Here is a 22,531-nt window from a genome sequence, read left to right as displayed (position 1 = left end):
AAAGGCCTGATTTCTCAGTCCTTCACAGTAGTGATTAAGTTAAATATGAATTTTTTGTAGTAGATACACATTCTAATCATTCTGCCTCTAGCTAGCCCTCAAAATTCATGTCTTATATATAGATGGTTGGGAAAGTCATGACATATTTTTCTGTGTTTTTCTATGCAAAAAATTTGTCATGACTTTAATGATAAACTAGTACAAGGTATATTCTATTCCATTAGCCCCCCCCCCAGTGTCTTAAGTTATTCTAGTACCAACTCTAAAGAAGGTCTAGAGTCTTACCTAGATATATTTAAATTTAATATGATCCACTCTATGATGTGTTTCATCCCATGGCCAATTCTTTTCCAGAGGTGAGCCTACAAAACCAAGCATGTTAAGTACTTTCAACATACAGTTGAATACAGGGCTTACATTTCTATCCCAAAAGAGAGCAATTGTAAGATGAAAGGAGTCACAGGCCCAATTTATTATTATTATTGTTGTTGTTGTTGTCAGAGGGTGCATGTGCTCACTAGAGAAAGACAAACAGGCTAAGGGAGAAGGAGGAAGTCCCTATACTATGGGTGTGGTCATACTACAATCTCTCCTCTTCCATTTCTCCATCTTACTAGGATTTGCAGCACATGCATACATGTGCCTGGAGTGTTTTTCAAGCCACCAGGGTCAGAACTTGAACCACATGATTGGCTGTGTGGGATCTGGCTCCCTTAATCACCTGTCTGTAGGGCTGGGTCCACATTGTAGTTTTATTCTGTAGAAATTGACTTTTCTTTTCTCTTTTTTCTTTTCCTTTCCCTTCCCCCTTTCCTTTCCTTTCCCTTCCCTTCCCTTCCCTTCCCTTCCCTTCCCTTCCCTTCCCTTCCCTTCCCTTCCTTTCCTCTCTTTTTATAGAGAGACTTTTGCCTTAGGGTATGTGTGCTTGCCAGAGAGACAGAAAGCAAAAAATCACCCACCAGAGTGGATGACCATGCAGCAGTTTCCTCTCCTCCATTTTCTTTTTGGAATTTTGGGCATGCACACACACAAGCCTGGTATGAGTTTGAAACCAGTGGGTCTGGGACTTGAACTGTGGTCGACTATGTGGAAGTCCAATGACATAACCATTATGCCATCTGCTGATCTCTAGAAGTTGATAAAAATAAAAAGCTTATATATCTCTAAGTTTTGAAGTGTGGAATATGACTATGATAAATTTTAATGTTCTTGTCTGCTAATTCTACCATCTGTTTTAGTTCTGAGCCAGTTTCAGTTGATCGATTATTCTCCTTATTATAGATTGCATTTTCCTGCTTCCTTGGATTCTAGATGCTGGTTGCCTGAAATTGTGTATTCAGCCTTGTTGGGTGCTTGGTAGCCTGTTATCTTGTGAATAGTTTTGAATATTGTTTTGCTGTACAGTTAATTTTCTTAGAAACAGTTTCTGCCTTTGTGATTTGTTAACTGGGTCTGAAGAAGTGCTTAGTCTGGGGCTAATTAGTCTCTACTGCTGAAGAAAGATTCTTCTGAATCATTGACTCTAATGCCTCATAAATTATGAGTTTTATTCTGTTCTGCTTTATGGGAACAAGCACCATTCTCAATCCAATAGGTGAACGTGTACTGTTTCTCTAATCCTTTCAGGTGATTTTATCCCTAGCTCTGGGGTAGTTTTCTGTCTTCGGTGCTGATCAGTACTCAGTATATTCTAGGAGGGTACTGTAAATTTCTGGGATTATTTCTCTGTGGAATACCTTTCTCTTTTGTACTCTATCCTACAAACTGTAGCTACGTTGAGTTTCCTTAGCCTCTTAGTTCTGTCCTTCAACTTAGGGAGTTTGCCTGGCCCTATTTTTTTTTTTTTTTTTTTTTTAAGTTTTTGCCAGAGGGCACTTGTGCTTACTGGAGAGAGGCAGTAAGAGGGAAAGTGAGAAACCCTCGAGGGGAGGAATGGCCACACTGTAATCCCTTTTCCTCCGTTCTCTTCCTGGGATTTTGGGCACTCATGCACATGTGCCTGGCGTGATTTTCAAGCCACCAGGTCTAGTACTTGAACTGTGGTCGTGCCTGGCCTATTTTGATTCTTCTTTGTGTCATGGTCGAGAGGTAAGCTGTGATACGCGTAAGGCTCACATTCTTTCCTTCTCATCTATCAGAGATTATTGTCCCTTATTATCTGATGTGTTGTGTCTTGAAAATTATGGGTTTTTTTTTTGTTGTTGTTGTTTGTTTTTGATTGTTTTAGATGAAGAGGTTAATCCAGTGCCTGTCACTCTCTCTTGAACTACAGGGCAAGGTCCAAGTACCTTGTTAGTTTTTGTTTTAAAGGACTTGTTTTTGATACAGGTTTTATTTAATTGACTTTTTTTTTTTGAGAGGTTTTTGCTATAGGGCGCACGCCCTCGCCAGACAGAGAGAGATAGAGAGACAAAGCAAGAAATCACCCCCCAGGGGGGATGGCCACGCCACAATCCCTTTCCTCCATTCTCCTCTTGGAAACTTGGGAATGTATGCACATGCGCCTGGTGTGTTTTAAGCCACCAGGTCCGGGACGCGAACCATGGTCAACTACATGGGAGTCCAGCGACATAGCCATTATGCTAACTGCTGGTCCCTTTAATTGGCTTTTATTAAAGACACAGATTTTTGGAATAAATAAGAGTATCATTATAGTTTTTTTTTTTCTTTTATGGGTAAGAAGTTATTTGATTACAATAGATTGATGAGAAAATGGAATTGCCTGTCTTCTTTTTTATAGAACAAATACACTTTTTTTTTGAATGAATTACTTAACTCAATTGTGTGTATATTTATAGTACAATATTGTATGCTATATTCTTATACTATATTTACTATGGACAGCCAACTAAGTGTACTTTTATATATATATGTGCTCCCAGAAAAATCTTTTGATTTATGCCTTATTTTTGGGAGAGGACTGTTTCCTTTTAGGGAAAGAGCCCATACTTGTTAGAAGCCTCCCCTCATTTGCTTTCACATGTAGGTTTTCCTAGAAACATATAATGTCAAGTTTCCTAATTTTTTTCTTTTTTTAGAGAGCATTTTTTTTTTTGCTATAGGGCATGTGTGCTTGCTGGAGAGACAGAGACAGACAGAAAGTGAGAAATCACCTCCTGGGGGGATGATCACTATCCTTCTCTCTTCTCTTGGGATCTTGGACACACATTCACATGTGCCCAGTGTGAGTTTTAAGCCGCTGGGTCTGGGACTTGAACCATGATTGACGAGGTGGGAGTCTAGCGATGTAACCATTATACCATTTGCTGGTCCTATGTTTCCCAATTTTTTTTTTGGAGAAGTTTTTGCTATAGGGGATGTGCGCTCGCCAGACAGACAGAGAGAGACCGAGAGACAGAAAGTGAGAAATTACCCCCCAGGGGGGATGGCCACGCTGCAGTCCCTTCTCTGTTCTCCTCTCGGGATCTTGGGCACGCATGTACACATGCCCAGCGTGAGTTTAAGTCACCAAGTCTGGGACTCGAACTGCGGTCAACTACATTGGAGTCCAGCGATACAGCCATTACACTAACTGCTGGTCCCTCCTGATTTTTAATTAGATACTTTTTGCTTGTTATTCATACAGCTGGTAAGTTTTTTTTTTTTTTTAAGAGATTTTTGCTCTAGGGCACGTGCACTCACCAGAGAGACAGAGAGACAGAAAGCGAGAAATCATCCCCCAGGGAGGATGGCAACGCTGCAGTCCCTTCTCTGTTCTCCTCTCGGGATCTTGGGCACGCATGTACACATGCCCAGCGTGAGTTTAAGTCACTGGGTCTGGGACTCAAACCGTGGTCGACCACATGGGAGTCCAGCGACATAGCCATTATGCTAACTGCTGGTCCCCAGCTGGTAACATATTTTTAAGCCAAAATTTCCAAGATATATCTATCCTTTTACTTTTAGCCTAACTTTGTCTTTATCGTATATTTTTATATTTAAAGTGTTTTTTTGAGGATAGGATATATCTGGATTTTGCTTTTTCAAATCTAGTCTGAGAGTCTTTGTCTTTTAATTGGTATGCTTAGACTATTTACAAGTGTTGTAATTCTCAATACAATTTTATTAACATTTTGCTAATTTTCTCTTTTGTATTATACCCCTCCTATACAGCAGTTTTGGAGGTAGATATTATTATCCTCATTTTATGGAGGAGAAAACTAAGGATAGTTGAGAGTCTTACCTCATGAAGAGAAAGTAAGTGGCAGAGCTAGTTCCCAGGTCTTAGAAGTCTGTGCTGAATTAATATTGGTTTGAAATATGAACTCAGCTTTTGCTCACTGTTTAACCATCAGCTCTAAATGTCTTTTCAGAGGTACTCATTTTGGCCTGCAGCTTTGTTCTCTATGGTTATTTTTCCCTGTTAATTATTTGTGGTGAGAGGGCAATGTGGTTTATTATCTCTGGGATTCAGACTACCTCTTTGTAAGTGGGTGTGTAGAATTTTAATACTGGGCCGTATCTTAGTGATCCTTTACTTGCCAGCTTTTCATTTTGTAGTCAAATTATGTCTTGGACCTTTGATACAGTGGTATAGTTTTTTGTATTTTAAACAATCTTAAGAGCACTGATCTCATTTGATTATAAATCTATGGAATAATAGATTAATTTGATTAATGATCAGGTAGATATTTACGTTTTCTCTTCTATGGCTGTAGAGCTTTTTAGAACATGGGGTTGGCATGATGGGGTTGGGGTTGTCCACAATTAAACTGCTTCTTTGTGTAAATAGTATATTATTGAAAGATACCACATTCGTCTGTTAATATTTACCGGTTGCCTGTGGCTGCTTTCAATCTACAAGGTGGAATTGAGTGGTTATAGTAGATTAGATGGCCTTTAAAATGGAAAAAATAATATTTACCAATTGGCCTTTTTATTAAAAAAAAAAAAATTGCCAGAGGGTGCACGTGCTCCAGAGAGAATGAGAGAAAAAGAGAAAACTTCGTGGGGAATGATAACCCTGCAATCCCTTCTCTCTTTCTTCCTCCTTTTGGGATTTTGGACACACATGTACACACATGTACACAAACCCTGCGTGTTTCCCAAGCCGTCCAGTCTTGGACTTGAGCTGTACAGTTGGCTATGTGGGAACCAGCTGCCTTAACCACTGCACCATGGGTTGGCTCTGATTTGGTCTTTTAAGAAAAAATTAGTGAGTCTTGTAATAGAGCCATAGATTTTTGTGGGTTTAGAAATTCTTTTCTTGGGGGCTGGCAGGTGGTGTGGTGGTTAAAAATACTGGACTCACACATGGTTGATCTCAGTTTGAGTCCTGGACCTGGTGACTTGCTTTCTCATTTTCCTTCTCTCTCTCTTGCTCTTGCTCTCTCACTCTGTCCCTCTTCAGTCAAATTAAAATAAGTAAAGTAAAATAAAATAATTCTTAAAAAAAAAAAAAGAAATTCTTGTTCTTGGGCCAGCCCTATAATGCAGTGCTTGATCTCTGCGCATAGGAAGCCGAATCCCATATAGTCAACTGCAATTTGAATCCTTGCCCTGGTGGCTTGAATAATCCACTGAACATGTGCATGTGTGTGCCAAAAATCCTGTCAGATGGAGAAACAGAGGAAAAAGGATTGTGGTGTGATCATATCCTGTTGAGGGGCTCTCTTACTCTCTTTCTTTTAAGCACACATGCCCTCTGGCAGTAAATAAATAGATGAAAACATATTAAAATTTTTTTCTTAATCAAAATTATTAGCAAACATGTGACTATTAAATAATTTATTTGAGATTTTAACTGAACCAAAGTACAATGAAAAAATGGACTTTTTAGTAGATATACTTTTTGCTTTACTATTGTCTTTTTCTTTTAAGAATTTATTATTTTATTGAAATTTGTTTATTTATTTATTTTAATTTGACCATAGAGAGGGACAGAGAGAGAAGAGAGAGAGAGAGAAGGAGGGGAGTGAGAAAACAAGCCCCCAGGTCTGGTACTTGAACCATGGTTGGTCAGGTATGTGAGAGTCCAGCTCCCTTAGCCACCACGCCACCTGCTGGCCCCACTACTGACTTTTTTCTTATTGTATAATAGTTTAAATAAGGGGACCAGTAGGTGGCTCGTTGGTAAAGGGTGCTGGACTCCCAAATGGCTGATCGCAGTTTGTGTCCCAGACCTGGCGGCTTGCATTCTCACTTACCCTCTCTCTCACTCTGTCTCTTTCTGGTCAAATTATAATAAATAAATAAACAATGTTAAATAAAAAAATTCTTTTTTTTTTTTTTTGAGAGGTTTTTGCCATAGAGAACGTGTGCTCGCCAGACAGACAGAGGGAGACAGAGAGACAGAAAGCGAGAAATCACCCCCTAGGGGGGATGGCCACGTCGCAATCCCTTCTCCTCCATTCTCCTTTCGGGATCTTGGGCATGCACGCACATGCGCCCGGTGTGAGTTTTAAGCCACTGGGTCCGGGGCTCGAACCGTGGTCAACTACATGGGAGTCCAGTGACATAGCCATTACGCTAACTGCTGGTCCCAATAAAAAATTCTTAAAAAAATTAGTTTAAGTAGGGGCCAGCAAGTGGCATGGTGGTTGAGGCCCTGGACTCCAACGTAGCTGATCGTGGTTCAAATCCCAGACCTGTGGCTTTTTTTTTTTTTTTTTCCACTTTCCCGCTCCCTTTTTCTCTCTGGTGAAGTTAAAAATAAATAATCCTTTAAGAATAGTTTAAATAACTAACCATCATTTTAGTGTTTGGATTTGAGCTTAAAAGGTGAGAGGGAGGAGTTACAAATGAGTGCTTGAGAAAATGGTGCTGTCACTAGCTGCAGTAAAGAACTCAGAATGAGGAACGGGTGAACAGGTTTCACGAAGACTTGGGTGGCAGACAATTTTTGAGGACATTTAGTTTAGCAGTGATTTATTATTTTTTTGGAGAGTTTTTTTTTTTAACTATAGGGTACGTGCACTCACCAGAAAGAGAGAGAGAGACAGAGAGAAAGAAATCACCCCCCTGAGAGGGAAGGCCACGCTGCAATCCCTTCTCTTCCATGGTCATGCCACAGTCCCTTCCCCTTCATTCTCCTCTCAGGATTTTGAGCACACACGCACATGTGCCTGGTGTGAGTTTGAAGGTGCCAGGTTTGGACTCGAACTGTAGTCGGCCATGTGGGAGTCCAGAGACGTAATCCTTTATGCCATCTGCTGGTTCTTATTTCTTTATTACTGATAGGGTTTATTTTAAGTTATGAGCTGGGCATTTTTGTCAGGCAATTACAAAGATTGTTCTGACAAACATACATATATATGAAGGGAATAGTTTCTTTGATATTTGCATACATTTGTGTGTGTTGTTTTTATCTATGTGTATTGTGTATACATGTGTAAGAGGGACTGAGAGAGAGAAGAAAGAAAACAAATACAGAAATCTGTTTTAAAATTTTAGTCAAAAATTTGCCTGTGCATTGGTAAATAGATAATTTTTTTAAATGATGAAAAAGAAAAACCCGGCTCGTCCTTGTGGCATTATATAGCATATTGAACTGACATGCTAGAAGTCACATGGCCACGCTCAGGTTTGTGTTCCCAGGTGCATGCATATATGCCCAGGATTCTGCTGAGCTAGGAGGCTGGGGAAAGGGGACCGGGGCTTGATAAAAACTCTGTCGAGGGTACCTCTCTCTCTTTGTTTTTCCTGTCTCTCTCACGTGTGCATGCATGTGCTGTATGTCATGAATAAAAATAAATAAACTTAAGAAAAAAGTAAAAACCCTGTAAGGTAGGCATTCTTCTTTGTCTCTGAAACTATTAATGGGTTACCATAGGTATGATAATTATATTTCTCATCATCTATTCAATTGTCTATCCTGTAATTAGGTACTCTAAAAGAAAAGAAGACTTAGTTTTTATAAACTGGAACTTTAACATTGGTAATTAGAGTTAATCATTTTTTCCCGCTCTCATTGAAAAAGTGGGAGGTGATGCCTTGCTTTTTAGCTTTATTTATAGCAATATTGAGTAGAGGTTTTAATTCAGCTTATGAGTTTTCTTTATTGTTGAACCTTAAGTGTTTTTTATGTTATCACATTTTTATATATAGGAGTTTTATAAAATGTATTTGCAGTCTAAAAAATTTTAGTAAAATGAACATTCATGTGTCACTATCTACTTTAAGAAATAGAACATGAAGTATTTTTTGCCTTTTAAAAAATCTTAACAAAAATTTTATTTATTATTTTTTAAAATTTACTATAGGGCGTGTGTGTGTGAGAGAGAGTATGTGTGTGTGTGTGAGAGAGAGAGCATGCACACCTACAGATCTCTGTATCTGGGACACGTGGTCGGCCATGTGGTAGTCATGTAGTAGTCTAGTGCCTTAACTGTGGCACTGTGGTCGGCCATGTGGTAGTCCAGTGCCTTAACCACTACACCAACTGCTGGCCCAAACATGAAGTATTAATAAATACTTTATATTACCTTAATTCTAATGTAAAATGAATGTAAGATAATATAGTTATAAAATCTCAAGGTGAAGTTCTTTATTTTTAAAGGCTAAAAAAAGCTATAAAGAGTATTAAGAGATTAGGCATTCAGATTAAGTAAAAGGTTAAAGAGATTCATGAATCGCCTTAATGCTGGCATTAAAATTCTATATCTAATAGATTCTAAACTAATTTCTCATTTCTTTCTTTCTCTTTCCTTTTTCTTTTTTATTTTTAAAGGCAGATTCTCTTTATGTTGTGATTTTCCTGCCTAAGCCTCCAAAGTAGCTGGGACCGTTCCTTTCTCTTTTCCTGCTTTGCTTAAGCTGTTAATGTTATATATGATATAATGCAATTCTTTTTATTTTTTTAAAGAATTTATTTAATTTTCATTATCATCATCATTACTATTTTTAAAATGTGTAGCCGGTATAGATGCACTCAACAGGGAGAGATATGGGAAGTGGCGGGGGTGGGGCGCAGAGAGAAAGAGAAAGTGAGGAAGCAAGCTGCCAGGTTCAGGACTTGAACCATGGTCGACCATGTGAGTCCAGCACCTTAACCACCATGGCACCTGCTGACTCCATGCAATTATTTATTTATTTTTTTTGGAGGAGAGGTTTTTCGCTATAGGGCACGTGCGCTCGCCAGCCAGCCAGAGAGAGACATAGAGACAGAAAGTGAGAAATCACAACCCAGGGGGGATGGTCACGCCGCAATCCCTTCTCCTCCATTCTCCTCTTGGGATCTTGGGCACGCACACACACGTGCCCGGCGTGTTTTAAGCCACCGGGTCCGGGGCGTGAACTGCGGTCGACTATGTGGGAGTCCAGCGACATAGCCATTATACTAACTGCTGGTTCCCCACTTGTATTAACTTTTGAGACTTCATAATTATATATGTTAATCTTTATCTGTTTTATACAATATATTTTTTTCCAGCTTGTTATTATTTTCCACATAGAAGTTTTTGATATACATTATCTTTTTATTTTTTTTCTTTTTTGGTTCCTGGTTTCAAGTCTCAGGCTTTCTATGATGAGAAAATATAAGAAAATAGTTTATTTTCTTCTTGGTTCCTTTTCTTACATTTTATTTTTAATATGTATGGAGTATATTTTCTATAGTATGAAGTAGGAATCAATTTTACTTCTTGATTTAAATAATAATTTTTGGGATTGGATGGGCGTGCAGTGATAAAACATGAAGCTCTGTGAGGCTGACCCACATGGGAATCTTTTGGGTTCATGTCTGGAGACCTTCCTGAGTGCTCTGGGCTTGAATGTGGCCATTATTTGGGGCTAGTTGAAGCTGGTGGTGGATCATTGTTTCCATTGTGAGGGTCTCCGTTTCTGTTTCCCTTTTGCCTGTCTTGATAATGGAAGAAATAAATAAAGTATGCATTGATTTTGTTCTAAAGCAATTTATTGAAAGTCTTCTCCCCACTATACTGAATTGAGATGCCACGTTTATTATATATTAAGTTTACAAATATACACCCTTCTTTTCTTGACTGCATCATGTCTCTTGATGTTATTGTATTATGACAGGTTTTTAAGTTTTACCAGAAGGTGCTTGTGCTTGTCCGAGAAAGAGAGAGAGGGGGAAAAGTGAGAAGTCATCCCCCATAGGGAATAGTCATTCCACACAAACCCTTTGTCCTTCATTCTTGTTCCAGGATTTTGTGCACATGTGTACATATGCTTGGCATGTCCCTTAAGCTTCTGGGACTAGGTCTTGAACCAGAGAGTCAGCTATATAGGATCCAGTGCCTTAACCACCTTGCCTTGGCTGGCCTCAGAGCTTGTTATTTATTTATTTACTTATTTAGAGAGATTGTTGTTAGTCTCAGAGTGAGTTACTTATTTTAGAGAGAGATTTTATAGGGTGCATGTGCTCGCTAGAGAGAGAGAAAGTGAGAAATTATCCCCCAGGGGGGATAGCCACACTGCAATCCCATCTCCTCCATTCTCTTCTCAGGATTTTGGGCACATGCACATGTGCCCAGCACGAGTGTTAAGCTGCCAGGTCTAGGACTCGAACTGTGGTTGACCTTGTGAGAAATCTAGCAATGTAACCATTATGCCATCTGCTGGTTGCAGCCCCAGTTTTAATTAAAATAATTTTGTACTACTTTTTTTTTTTTGGAGAGATTTTTGCTATAGGGTGCGTGCACTCACCAGAAAGAGAGACAGAGAGAGAGAAAGTGAGAAATCACCCCCCAGCGGGATGGTCACGCCGCAGTCCCTTCTCCTCCATTCTCCTCGGGATCTTGGACAAGCACGCACATGCCTCCAGCATGAGTTTAAGCCACTGGGTCCAGGACTTGAACCGCAGTTGACTACATGGGAGTCCAACGACATAGCCATTACGTTAACTGCTGGTCCCAGTTCTGTACTACTTAAAACATTTTTTTGAATTATTTATTTAATTTTATTTATTACTGTTAATAGTTTTAAATTTGCTATAGGATACATGTGCTCACCAGAGAGAAAGAGAGAGAGAGAGAGTGAGAGAGAGAGAGTGAGAGAAAGTGAGAAACCAAGCCACTAAGTCTAGGACTTAAACCACGGTTGACCATGCGGAAGTCTAGTGCCCCAACTACCATGCTACCTGCTGGCCCTTGTACTATGTCTTAAGGTCAAGTTCATTACTGTTTATTTTCTCAAGATAATAGTTTCCGCACATACTCTTTCATTTGAACCTTAGAGTTAGGTTTTGAGTAATTCCATTATGATTTAAATATAATGGCATTAAGTTTGGGGTAATCACTTTTTTCTTTATAGTCTTTTTTTATGTCTTTAAAATGATTATTAATACTGGGAACAGCAGATGGCATAATGGTTATGTTGATGGACTCCCATGATCATAAGTCTGGTGGCTTACAACTCACGCTGGGTGCGTGTGTGTGCATGCCTAAAATCCCAAGAGGAGACTGGAGGAGAAGGGACTGTGGGGCGGCCCCACCCCCCCGGGGGGGGGTGATTTCTGGCTTTCTATCTCTCTGCCTCTCTGGCAAGCACATGCATCCTATAGCAAAAACCTCTCCAAAAAAATTATTATTATTTTGTCAGAGGATGCGTGCTCTTGCCAGAGACAGACAGATATAGCCGTGTGGGATCTAGCACCCTATGTAATGTGGCTTACCACCTGTGCTATTGTACCAATTAAATTATTTTTAATTGACTCAGTAATTGTACAGATTTATGAGGTACAGTGTGTGTGTGTGTGTGTGTGTGTGTGTGCTTTTTTTTTTTTGGTGTGTGAATACAACGTGTTAACATCAAATTAAGAAAATCTATATGTCCATTACCTCAAATGTTTGTTATTCTGTGTTGTGTTGGAAATTTTTTTTCTTCTAGCTGTCTTTTTTTTTTTGAAGGTTTTTGTCACAGGGCATGTGTGCTTTCTGGAGAGAGACAAGGAGAGGAAAAGTGAGAAATCACCCCTACCCTCTGCCTGCTAAGGGGGATAGCCATGCCACAGTCCCTTCTCTTCCATTCTCCTGTTGGGGTTTTGGGCTTGCATGCACACATGCCTGGTGTGATTTTCAAGCCATTGGGTCCAGGACTCAAACTGCAGTTGGCCATGTGAAGTCCAGTGCCTTAACCACCACACCACCTTCTGGTCCTTCTTCTGGCTATCTTAAAATATAAAATAAATTATTATTAATTATAGTCAACTTACTGTACTATAGAACATTAGAATTTATTCCTTTTAGCTTATTGTAATTTGTATCCTTTAATCAGCATCTTTTTGTCCTGTTTCTCTGTAGCCTTCCCAGACTGTAGTAACCATTAGTCTGTTTTCTCCCTCTGCGAGGTCATTTAAAAAATTATTTAATATTATGTTTTTAAAGTTCATTTATTTCTTCCTTGAGTAAGAGTGAGTCACAGAGAGAAAGAGAGAGCATCACCGATAGGGTCTTGATGTAAGATCTGCTGGCAGCCTCAGCCAACCCTGATTGTAGGCACGCTTGTGATGGATTCATTAAAGGAGTCTTCTGGATGCAAACTTGGCATTTTTCCATGTGGGTCTGCTTTGCAGAGCAGTGTGTTTTACTGCCACACCACAGTCAGGCCCCCATTAAAAAAAAGAAAAAATCTTTCTCTTTAGGAATGTAGTTTTCTGTGTTCTGATCTTTTATGTTTTTCATCTAAAATAGTTTTTGTGCTGTTTGTATTATTTCTAGGCATTTTATGTATTTAATATGGTAATGTGGTCACAGATTTATTTGGATTGTGTGTATAGAATAGTTTACCTTTTTTTTTTTTTTTTGAGAGTTTTTCACTATAGGGCGCGTGCGATCGCCAGACAGACAGAGAGAGACATAGAGACAGAAAGCGAGAAATCACCTCCTAGGGGGGATGGTCACGCCGCAACATTCTCCTCTCGGGATCTTGGGCATGCACTAACATGAGCCCGGCGTGAGTCTTAAGCCACCGGGTCCAGGACCCAAACTATAGTTGACTACGTGGGAGTCCAGCGACGTAGCCATTATGCTAACTGCTGGTTCCCAGTTTACCTCATTTACAAGTATAAACAGGATTAGAAGGAATGTATACACTTGAGTTATAAACTTTGAGAATAAACTTTATTTATATCAGTATTCAATAATGCATTGTTAGAAGTAAATTAAAAGAATGGAAAATATAGATTCTTTGGAAATGGTCAAGTTATATGTATTGATGTATAAGGATGGAAATAATAAAATACTTAAAATAGTACTTGAATAAATTATCGAAAAACAGAAATCCAGGGCTAGCAGGTGGCGTAATGGTTGAGGCTCTGGACTCTAATAAGGCCAACTACAGTCAAGTACCAGACTCAAGGGAACCAGCAGTTAGCGTAATGGCTATGTCGCTGGACTCCCACGTAGTCGACTGCGGTTCGCATCCTGGATCCAGTGGGTTAAAACTCACGCCGGGCGCGTGAGTGTGCGTGCCCAGGATCCCGAGAGGAGAATGGAGGAGAAGGGATTGCGGCATGACCATCCCCCCTGGGGGGTGATTTCTCGCTTTCTGTCTCTCTGTCTCTCTCTGTCTGTCTGGCAAGCGCACGCGCCCATAGTGAAAAAACCTCTCCAAAAAAAAAAAAAGAAAAGTACCATACTCAATGGCTTGAAAATCATGGTGTGAGTGCTTGCATGCCTAAAATCCAGAGAGGAGAAGGGGTTGCAGCATACTCTCTTGAGGGAGGGGGATGATTTCTCATTTTCCCTGTCTCTTTCTCTCTCCAGTGGAGTGTACATGACCTATGGCAAAAATCTAGACAAAAATACCAAAGTATTTTGGGATCAGCAGTTAGCGTAATGGCTATGTCGCTGGACTCCCATGTAGTCGACCACGGTTCGTGTCCCAGACCCGGTGGCTTAAAACTCATGCCAGGCGTGTGTGCGTGCGTGCCCAAGATCCCGAGAGGAGAATGGAGGAGAAAGGATTGCGGCGTGACCATCCCCCCTGGGGAGTGATTTCTTGCTTTCTGTCTCTCTGTCTCTCTCTGTCTGGCAAGCGCATGCGCCCTATAGCAAAAACCTCTCCAAATATATGTGTGTGTGTGTGTGTGTGTGTGTGTGTGTGTGTGTATGTATTTTAATGCGATTTTCTTTTTGTGTTTTAATTGGAACCTAACTGATAGAGTCTTTAATAGGAAAAAAATCTTTCTGAATATCATTTTTATTTAAAAACTGATTAAAACTTTTATCTTGGTACCTTAAAAATCATAAAGGAGAATTATATTGGTTTTAATATTAGCCTGCATTCTGTTTATGAATATTATAAATAGAAATAATACATCCTTGGCTGGTTATATATCATTGTTAATTCTTTTCTTTTTCGTATTACAGGTTTTGCAAAAGGCATCAAATTAAATCAAGTTCAAATATTCCCTGTGTCCCCAAAGACTTACTGATGATGTCTGAATTTGTTCTTCCAAGATTTATTTTTTGTCTTATTCAATACTTAAGAGAAGGCTATAATGAACCAGGTATGTTTTAATCTGCTTCTTGTTAGTACTTTTTAAATTTCCAATTCATAATAATTAGCATTAATGAAATTTTCTCAGATATCTTTTTTTTGTTTAACATTAAAAAAAATGACTTAAAATAGACTGATTAAAAACACAGTAAAAACAAACTATATAACCTTTTTGATACCTGGTGGTGGGCATGATTTAGTACTTTTTGCATCTCACAGCATATTTGGTCATGGCTGAGTGTGTAGATGTTTTGCAGCAAAATTATGTGACTTTCTGCAGATGAGGAAATAATCATTTTATGGGACTAAAGTGACTTTATTTGCAATCGTATTAGATAGAACAGAATTTATAAGTTATGAAAATGTTTGGATTTAATTTCTAGTAGATAAACTACTATTTTACCAGTCCTTTTTTTTTTTTGAATAGGGTTATGTCTCTCTTTATTCCCCTCTATATATATTATATAATAAATTATGAAAGGGTAACATTTCTCACTTTTTAAAAAAAATATTTTTATATTTTTAATTTTGAGAGATTTTTGATAGCAGGGTATGTGCGCTTGCCTGAGAGACAGACAGACAGACAGAAAATGAGAAATCACCCCCTAGGGGGTATGGCCATGCTGCAGTTCCTTCTCTGTTCTCCTCTCAGGATTTTGGGTGCTCATACACACATGCTTGGTGAAAGTTTCAAGCCACTGGGTCCGGGACTTGAATCACATTCGGCCACATGGGGGTTCAGAGCCTTAACCACTAGTGGCACCTGCTGGCTCCGCTCATTTATCTATAATTAGTAGAATGTATGGGTTTTAAACATCAATATAATTAAAAACAGATGAGGGTCCAGCAGGTGCCATAGTGGTTAAGGTGCTGGATTCTCACATGGTCCAAGTGGTTTGGGTCTTGGACCTGGTGGCTTGAAACTCATGCTGGGCAGGTGTGTGTGTACATACCCAAAAATCCCAAGAGGAGAATGGAGGAGAAGGGATTACAGTGTGGCCATTCCCCCTGGAGGGTGATTTCTCTTTCTGTCTCTTAGTCTTTGTCTCTCTGGTGAGCGCATGTGTCCTATAGCAAAAAACAAAAACAAAAACAAAAAACTCTTATAAACAAAAAACCAGAAACAAAATGTTGAAATTACAGATGTTCTTCTGTTTAAGATTTAGTCATGATCTTGATTAGTATACTTTCAGTTAAATATTTGGATTTAGTTTCCTGTAAAATTTCTCAGTATAACATTGTGAATTATAGATATTCACTAATGGTATCAAACAAAGTTATTAGCTTTTTTAAAAAATGATTTAATCACATTTATTATTATTTAATTTGCTATAGGGCACATGAGCTCATGAGAGAGAGAGAGAAAGTGAGAAAGCAAGCTGCCAGGTCTGGGACTCTAGCTGCAGTCATGTGGGAGTCCAACCCCACAACCACTACACCACCTGCTGGCCCAAAATTTATTAGCTTTCAATGATGTCTTTTACTTTTCTAATGGTACCTGCATTTTTATCATGTAAGAGACTATACTTTGCATGATTTTTAGAGGCTTTAAATTATTTAGTACTATAAATAATCCTTTTTCCCTATTTTTATTTGTTTTTTCATTTTTAAACAATCATTTAATTTTATTCATTGTCATTATTTTATTTTTTTTAAAGTTAACCAGAGAGAGACAGAGAAAGTGGGAAAGTGAGAAAGCAACTGCCAGGTCCAAGACTTGAACCGTAGTCAGCCATGTGGGAGTCCAGCTGCCTTAACCACTATGCCACCTGCCAGCCCCATTCCTATTTTTAAAATGAGGGAATATTATATAACAGCTTCATTATTTCTAAAACTATCTTGCTATCTTTATTGTGAACAAACCATTATATTTCCTTGTTTGTTCATGTTAAGCAAAAAATATGCAGTTCTTTAAGTACCTCTATTCCTTTCAGAGCATGTATTTTAAAATACAGAAAAATATTATTTAGATTTAGTCCCAAACTATTATTTCTTTTAAATGAAGGAATCAGATATCAGTTGGGTTATTGAAATTGTCTTCTGCATTATTTTTCATAAACTAATTAACATTCTTTTAGGAATTTGCATTTTGTATTACAAGTATTTTATTTAGGAAAGTACTAAGTAAAAGTATTTATTATTAGACCCTTAAAACTCATCACTAATTTAATCAAAAAGTACTTCACAGGGAACCGCAGTTAGAGTAATGGCTATGTCGCTGGACTCTCACGTAGTCGACCGCGGTTCGGTTCGCTTCCCGGACCCGGTGGCTTAAAACCCATGCCAGGCGCGTGTGCGTGCGTGCCCAAGATCCCAAGAGGAGAATGGAGGAGAAGGGTTTGCAGTGTGGCCATCCCCTCTGGGGGGTGATTTCTTGCTTTCTGTCTCTCTGGTGAGCACACGCGCCCTATAGTGAAAAACCTCTAAAAAAAAAAAAAAACGTACTTCACATACAAGTTTATTTTTTTCCTTAGGGGCATTTAACAGTCATAAAAGGTAGATGACATATTTAATAGCTCTATTATTATTTATAAATATGAAGGAATGAATGGAAGCATGTTTAAAATCTGAGGATGAGCTTCATGAATATAGATTCATGAAATTTTGTTCTTTACATTACCATTTGTGCTCAGTATTAATTTTTATCTGTACAATAAACAGAAACACTGCATTACGTTCCATTGCGATAACTGTTTAAAATTAAAGGATTTATAATAATCTAATCCAAGGTAGTAGAAGTCTATTGATCTTGTGTTTCAGTTGCTTTGATTCCTTCCTTCCTTTCTTGCTTTTTTGAGAGATTTTTGCTATAGGGTGTGTGTTCTCACTGGAAAGACAAAGACAGGGAGACAGAAAGTGAGAAATCACCCCCCAAGAGTGGATAGCCACATCACAGTGCCTACTCTTCCATTATCCTCTCAGGATCTTGGACATGCATGTATGCACACCTGGCATGTTTTAAGCTGCTAGGTTTGGGACTTAAACCTGGTTTTCTACATGGAATTCCAGTAACGTAACCATTATGCCATCTGCTGGTCCTGAGTTGCTTTGATTTCTGTTTCTCATTTCACCCTAAAATCAGTGTTAGAGCTGGTGGTAGAGCCCTAGAAAACAAGAGCAAACATTAATTAACATCTGTGTTACTGTATAAGTCATTTGGAGAATGAAAAGATAAATAATACATGGCATTAGCTTTTTACTGAGAAAGTAAGGTTTTAGATGCTGAATAAATGTTTAATGAAATTAATATCCCCTTTCCTTGGCACACAGTCTTTATTTTACCTCCTTTTATGTATTCTTCTTTTTACCAATTATGGCTAAGCTCTAAACCTGTCTTTACTTCTGTTTTGACCTCAGTTTCTCTAAAGCATCTTTCTCTCTCTTTTTAAAAACAACATCTTGTGATATTAGGATTCTTTCCCTCTACCTCTAGAGTAGCTAGGACTGTAGCCCATGTGCCACCATGCCTGGCTTTTAGGATAGACTGGGAATCAATCCTGGGATTCCCGTGTGGTCCCACCCTGCTGAGTAGCAGAATTAGCCTCTGTGTGCTACCACAGCTTGGCCTCTAAAACATTGTTTTTCTTTTCATCTTTAATATTCTTTCTGAGTTGCTATTAAAGTTTCTTAACTCTTTCTCAAGCACTACTGGGCATATCTTTTTTTCCCCCTTTTGTTTAGTATTTAGTAAAACAATTTATGTTTATGAAAACATTTGTCTTTCATTTTAGTTGCCTTGACCTTCAGCTAACCTAAGTCTGTATTTTTGGAATATGATAGGAGATGGGTTATTTGCTGTACAGGGTTAAATTTAGAGCTGACATAATTTTGTTCTAATATTTTTACAGTACACTTAAATTATATTTTAATTCTACCTTGAGTTATTCTAGGGTTTGATCTTAACTTTTTAGTAAATACTTATATTTTGAAGTGGTTTTATGGGTTGATTACATTTATATTTCTGCAAGTATAGGACCTAGACTGAATGTTTCTTCTGCTTATTAAATGCTTAAAATCTTATGAGGTCATCTCTTTTTCCCACTTGCTCTTTCTTTAGAGGTCTGAATTCCTGAGCATGTCTACCCTCAGTTGGATACTGGGCAGACACAGTTTTCTAAGCAGAGTTCTCATGTAGCCTTTTTTAAATTGTAAAATAATATAATTTAAAACATGATAGTTTAAAAAGTATAAAATATTGTTATTCTTAGAAAAATAATTTAAAGATTCCCTTAAATTATTATTGTTATTTTTAGCAGCTGATGTACCATCAGAAAAAGACCTTAACAAAGTCCTTCAGCTTTTGGAACCTCAAATTTCCTTTTTAGAAGACCTGACTAAAATGGGAGGAGCAATGCGGTCTGTTCTTACTCAGGTTTTAACAAACCAACAAAACTACAAAGACCTGACTTCTGGTGAGTAAAATATTAGAACAGAAGAAATTTATCACTTACTTAGAACTTTATTACTATAATCATAGGAAATTTTATATTTTAGAACTTAAAAGTAAAATGTAGAGTTTTCATACAATGTTAAAACTGGAAGGATTTTTTCTTTTTTGTAAGAGGCTTTTGCTATAGGGCTCGTGCGCTCTCCAGAAAGACAGCGAGAGATAGAGAGACAGAAAGCGAGAAATCACCCCCTTGGGGAATGGCCACACCGCAATCCCTATTCCATTCTCCTCTTGGGATCTTGGACTCACACACACACACACACATACACACGCCTGGCGTGAGTTCAAGCCACCAGGTCTGGGACTCAAACTGAGGTTGACAACATGGGAGTCCAGCGACATAGCCATTACACCAACTGCTGGTCCCATGAGTAGTGTGTTTTAAAAACTGAAGTTTATTATGTCTCTTTAGAGTGATAAAATTTTCATGTGTACTGTTTATTTTGTGCTATTTAGAGATAGTCTTGTTCAATATATTTATTTATTCAACAAATACTCATTAAGCACCCACTGTGTGCATGTCTCTGGGCTAGGCAATAGAATATGGGGTGGAGAAGGTAACAATAAGCCATGTAAGCCTTTTCCAGTCCTTATAAAGCTTACTGTCTAGTGGGTGAGATGACATTGGTAACATTCCCAGTCCAAAAAATGGTGTCATTATATATATAGTACATGCTGTGAAATAAAGAGCAAGTGGTTATAAAAGGGGGACCCAGTTCTGCTGATGGGGAAGTAACAGAGCTTCACTGATAAGATATTTAATGTAAAACCTAATGGTTGAGAGGAAGACATTTAGCTAGAGGGTAGAGGGACTTGATTGGTTATGGAGTAGGGCTGGGTTCCAGGTAAAAGACATCTTCTGCTTTGGATACTGGACTAGCCCTTATGTCATAATGACATAAAACTGGACAAAAAGTGAGGCAACTGTTTTTAAATGTTGAACAACAGAAAGTACAAGACAGTAAACCATTGAGAGGAAGAAAAAGCATGAGATGGGGCCAGCAGGTGGTATGGTAGTGAAGGCGCTCAACTCCCCCATGGCTGACTACAGTTTGAGTCCTAGCCCGGCAGCTTGAAATCATGTTGGGAGTGTGTGCACTTGAGCCCAAATCCTAAAAGCAGAGTGGAGGACAAGGGATTGTGGTGAGGCATACCCCCTGAGGAGTGATTTCTTACTTTTTCCTCTTTGTTTCTCTCTGGTGAGCATAAGTACCCTATGGCAAAAACCTTAAAAAAGAAGAAGGAAAGAAAAGGAAAAGCATGAGGTGAGCCCCATCATTTTTCTGGCTCTGTCTAGGGACAGCTTTTTAACTGTAGAGCAGCAAGCTATCATTGAAGGAGAGCATGGTGGTCCCACTGAATCCAGGAATGCAGAAATCACAGTTTAGGACAGCTGAAATAGTTGGAAACTGTGGACTTGCTGTGGTAGAAAAACAAGGTATAGTTGGGCAGACTTTGTATGGGGGGAATCCCTGAAAGTGCTTGGATGACAACTGGGTTAAATATGTATGAGACTACCTAAAGCTAACTAGAAAGTGGCTCCTAGGTAGAATAGAGATATTAGAAATTAAGCAGTATTGAGGGACAGTGGAGTCTCAGCCTCCAGACTGGAGAGGCCTTGCTAATAACCTCAGGCATCTAGCCAAGATACCAGAAAGCCAAACCTTGGAGTAAGATCTACTCTAGATTAGCCTTAAAGCCTATAACCCAGAGAGTATCTGCAAGGGTGGTAAAGTTTGGAGGTGATTTCTATCAATTTAGACAGCCTTTTGAGCACTTTTGTTTTTTACAGATTAGCCCCTCATAAAGTATAAGACCAAACCTCATGAGTTCTAGGTGATCTGTAGTTAAACTGTCTTCTAGAGCAAAAATGAATACTCTTTAGAGGAAGCTAAAAGAATCAAAGAATCTTCTATTGTGTGTCATTAGAAAGTCAAGTATATGATTAAAACTAGTGAATATGTAAGAAAACAAATTTTATGCTATAGTTATAGAAAAAGAACATCACTAGAAGTTGACTTTAAGATGGCCCTGATGTTGGATTTAACAGATGTAGACATTAGAGCAAAAATATGTTCAAGAAATTAAAGGGAAATATATTCAAAGAATTAAAGGAAAATATAGGCCAGCTATGTAGCATAGCAATAATATGTTCCTCAAGAAAACTAGATTATACATGGTGACTGGAGTTTGCATCCCTAGCCAAATTGGCCTGAAATATACTGGGTATGTTCATGAATACTCAAGCTCTGATAGGCTAGAGTTTCGCAGGAGGTAGATTGTAGCATTGACCCTTTGGAGGATGCTCATCTTTTTCTGCCCCCCCCCACACACTTATTTTCGTATGTGTGTACATGCATTATATCATGAATAAAGAAAAAATAATTAAAGGAAAATATGTTATTGAGTAAAGATACAAGAAATGTATACAAAAAGAACTAATGTGAAATTCTACAACTAAAGTTATTGTAAAGTGCAATAACTGAATTGAAAAATTCACTGGATAGGCTTAGCTGTAGATTGAGGAGTGTAGAAGAAAGTCAGTAGACTGACTCTGTGGTACAGTGGTGGTGCGCTGTTCAAGAGAAACTGGATCCCATGTGGCAACTGCAGTTTTAATTTCCAACCAGGTCAGCCCAAAATATACTGGGCACACACATGAGTGCCTAGTATCTGATGGGCTGGAAACAGGAGAAATGGGATTGTAGCTTAATGAGACCCTGTGGAGGATGCTCATCTTCTTTCTACTCTTGTTCTTATGTGTACATACATGTACTCTATCATGAAAAGATTAAAAAATTAAAGGAAGAAGAAAGAATCAGCGAGTTTGAAGGCAGATAAGTTCATTATCCATTTTGGAGAACAGAGAGAAAAACGATTGGAGAAAGCATTATAGAGCCTTAGAGACTTGATAGAATCAGATGATGTGACATGCATGCAACTGGAGTCTAAATCATTTGAAGAAATCCTTACTAAAGTTCCCCAAATCAAATGAAAAACATTGATTTGTAGATCAAAGATGCTTAATGAACCCCAAACAGGATAAATACAAAGAAAATCATAACTAGACAACATCCTAGATTCTAGGCAGAGAGAAAGAAGTTATTATCATTATTATTAAAGGACAAAAAAAGGCTAGTATGATTGTAGTAAAATGAATGTAGGGGGATAGTGGCACAGATAAGGCTACCACATTAGACTAGATCTAGATCAGGTGGGTTCTTTTTTTTTTTTTTTTTTAGACCAAGATTTTTTTTTTTTTTTTTTTTTAATTTATTCATTCTCTACATTAATTCACTATACACCATCACAACACACAAATGAGTTTTCCGTCCAAAATACACTGTGCATTGGCTCAATCATGCACATCAACATACATGTTCTCAGCAAATAATTTTCCAATTCTTATGTCCTGCATACCTTGCTTAATGTTTTGCCATCCTTGATTCCCCATCCCCCACCCTGTGCCATGTCCCATCCTCCTCCCACATTGTCCCTCGTATCCATGGTTGCCCTCCATGCCTCCCCCCCCATTCAATTGATCTGCCAATGAACTTAATTAGTCTAAATATATCCAATAGCTAGCACAGCTGACACATACCTATACATCAACCCAAGTCTGACTTTAGGCATAAACCCCAGTGAGTAGAATGAACATACTATAAAGTAGTACCCAGT

The 22,531-nt window shown here is 38.5% G+C and overlaps 1 protein-coding gene across 1 annotated transcript in view; it reads left to right on the top strand.

Moving 5' to 3' along the window:
• The window catches only part of UBR3 (ubiquitin protein ligase E3 component n-recognin 3), a 228,920-nt gene that overhangs the window by 28,885 nt on the left and 177,504 nt on the right, over positions 1-22,531 (top strand). Inside the window, exons 3-4 of the mRNA XM_014592038.1 lie at positions 14,274-14,413; positions 18,657-18,815. Of these exons, the coding sequence (XP_014447524.1) occupies positions 14,274-14,413; positions 18,657-18,815 (299 nt within the window). The remainder of the gene's footprint in view (positions 1-14,273; positions 14,414-18,656; positions 18,816-22,531) is intronic.

This window comes from Tupaia chinensis, unplaced genomic scaffold (genome assembly GCF_000334495.1).
Source record: "Tupaia chinensis unplaced genomic scaffold, TupChi_1.0 Scaffold000056_1, whole genome shotgun sequence".
NCBI classification, from domain to species: Eukaryota; Metazoa; Chordata; class Mammalia; order Scandentia; family Tupaiidae; genus Tupaia; species Tupaia belangeri.
The sequence above is the reverse complement of the archived record's forward strand: the minus strand, read 5'-3'. Positions and strand labels throughout refer to the sequence as shown.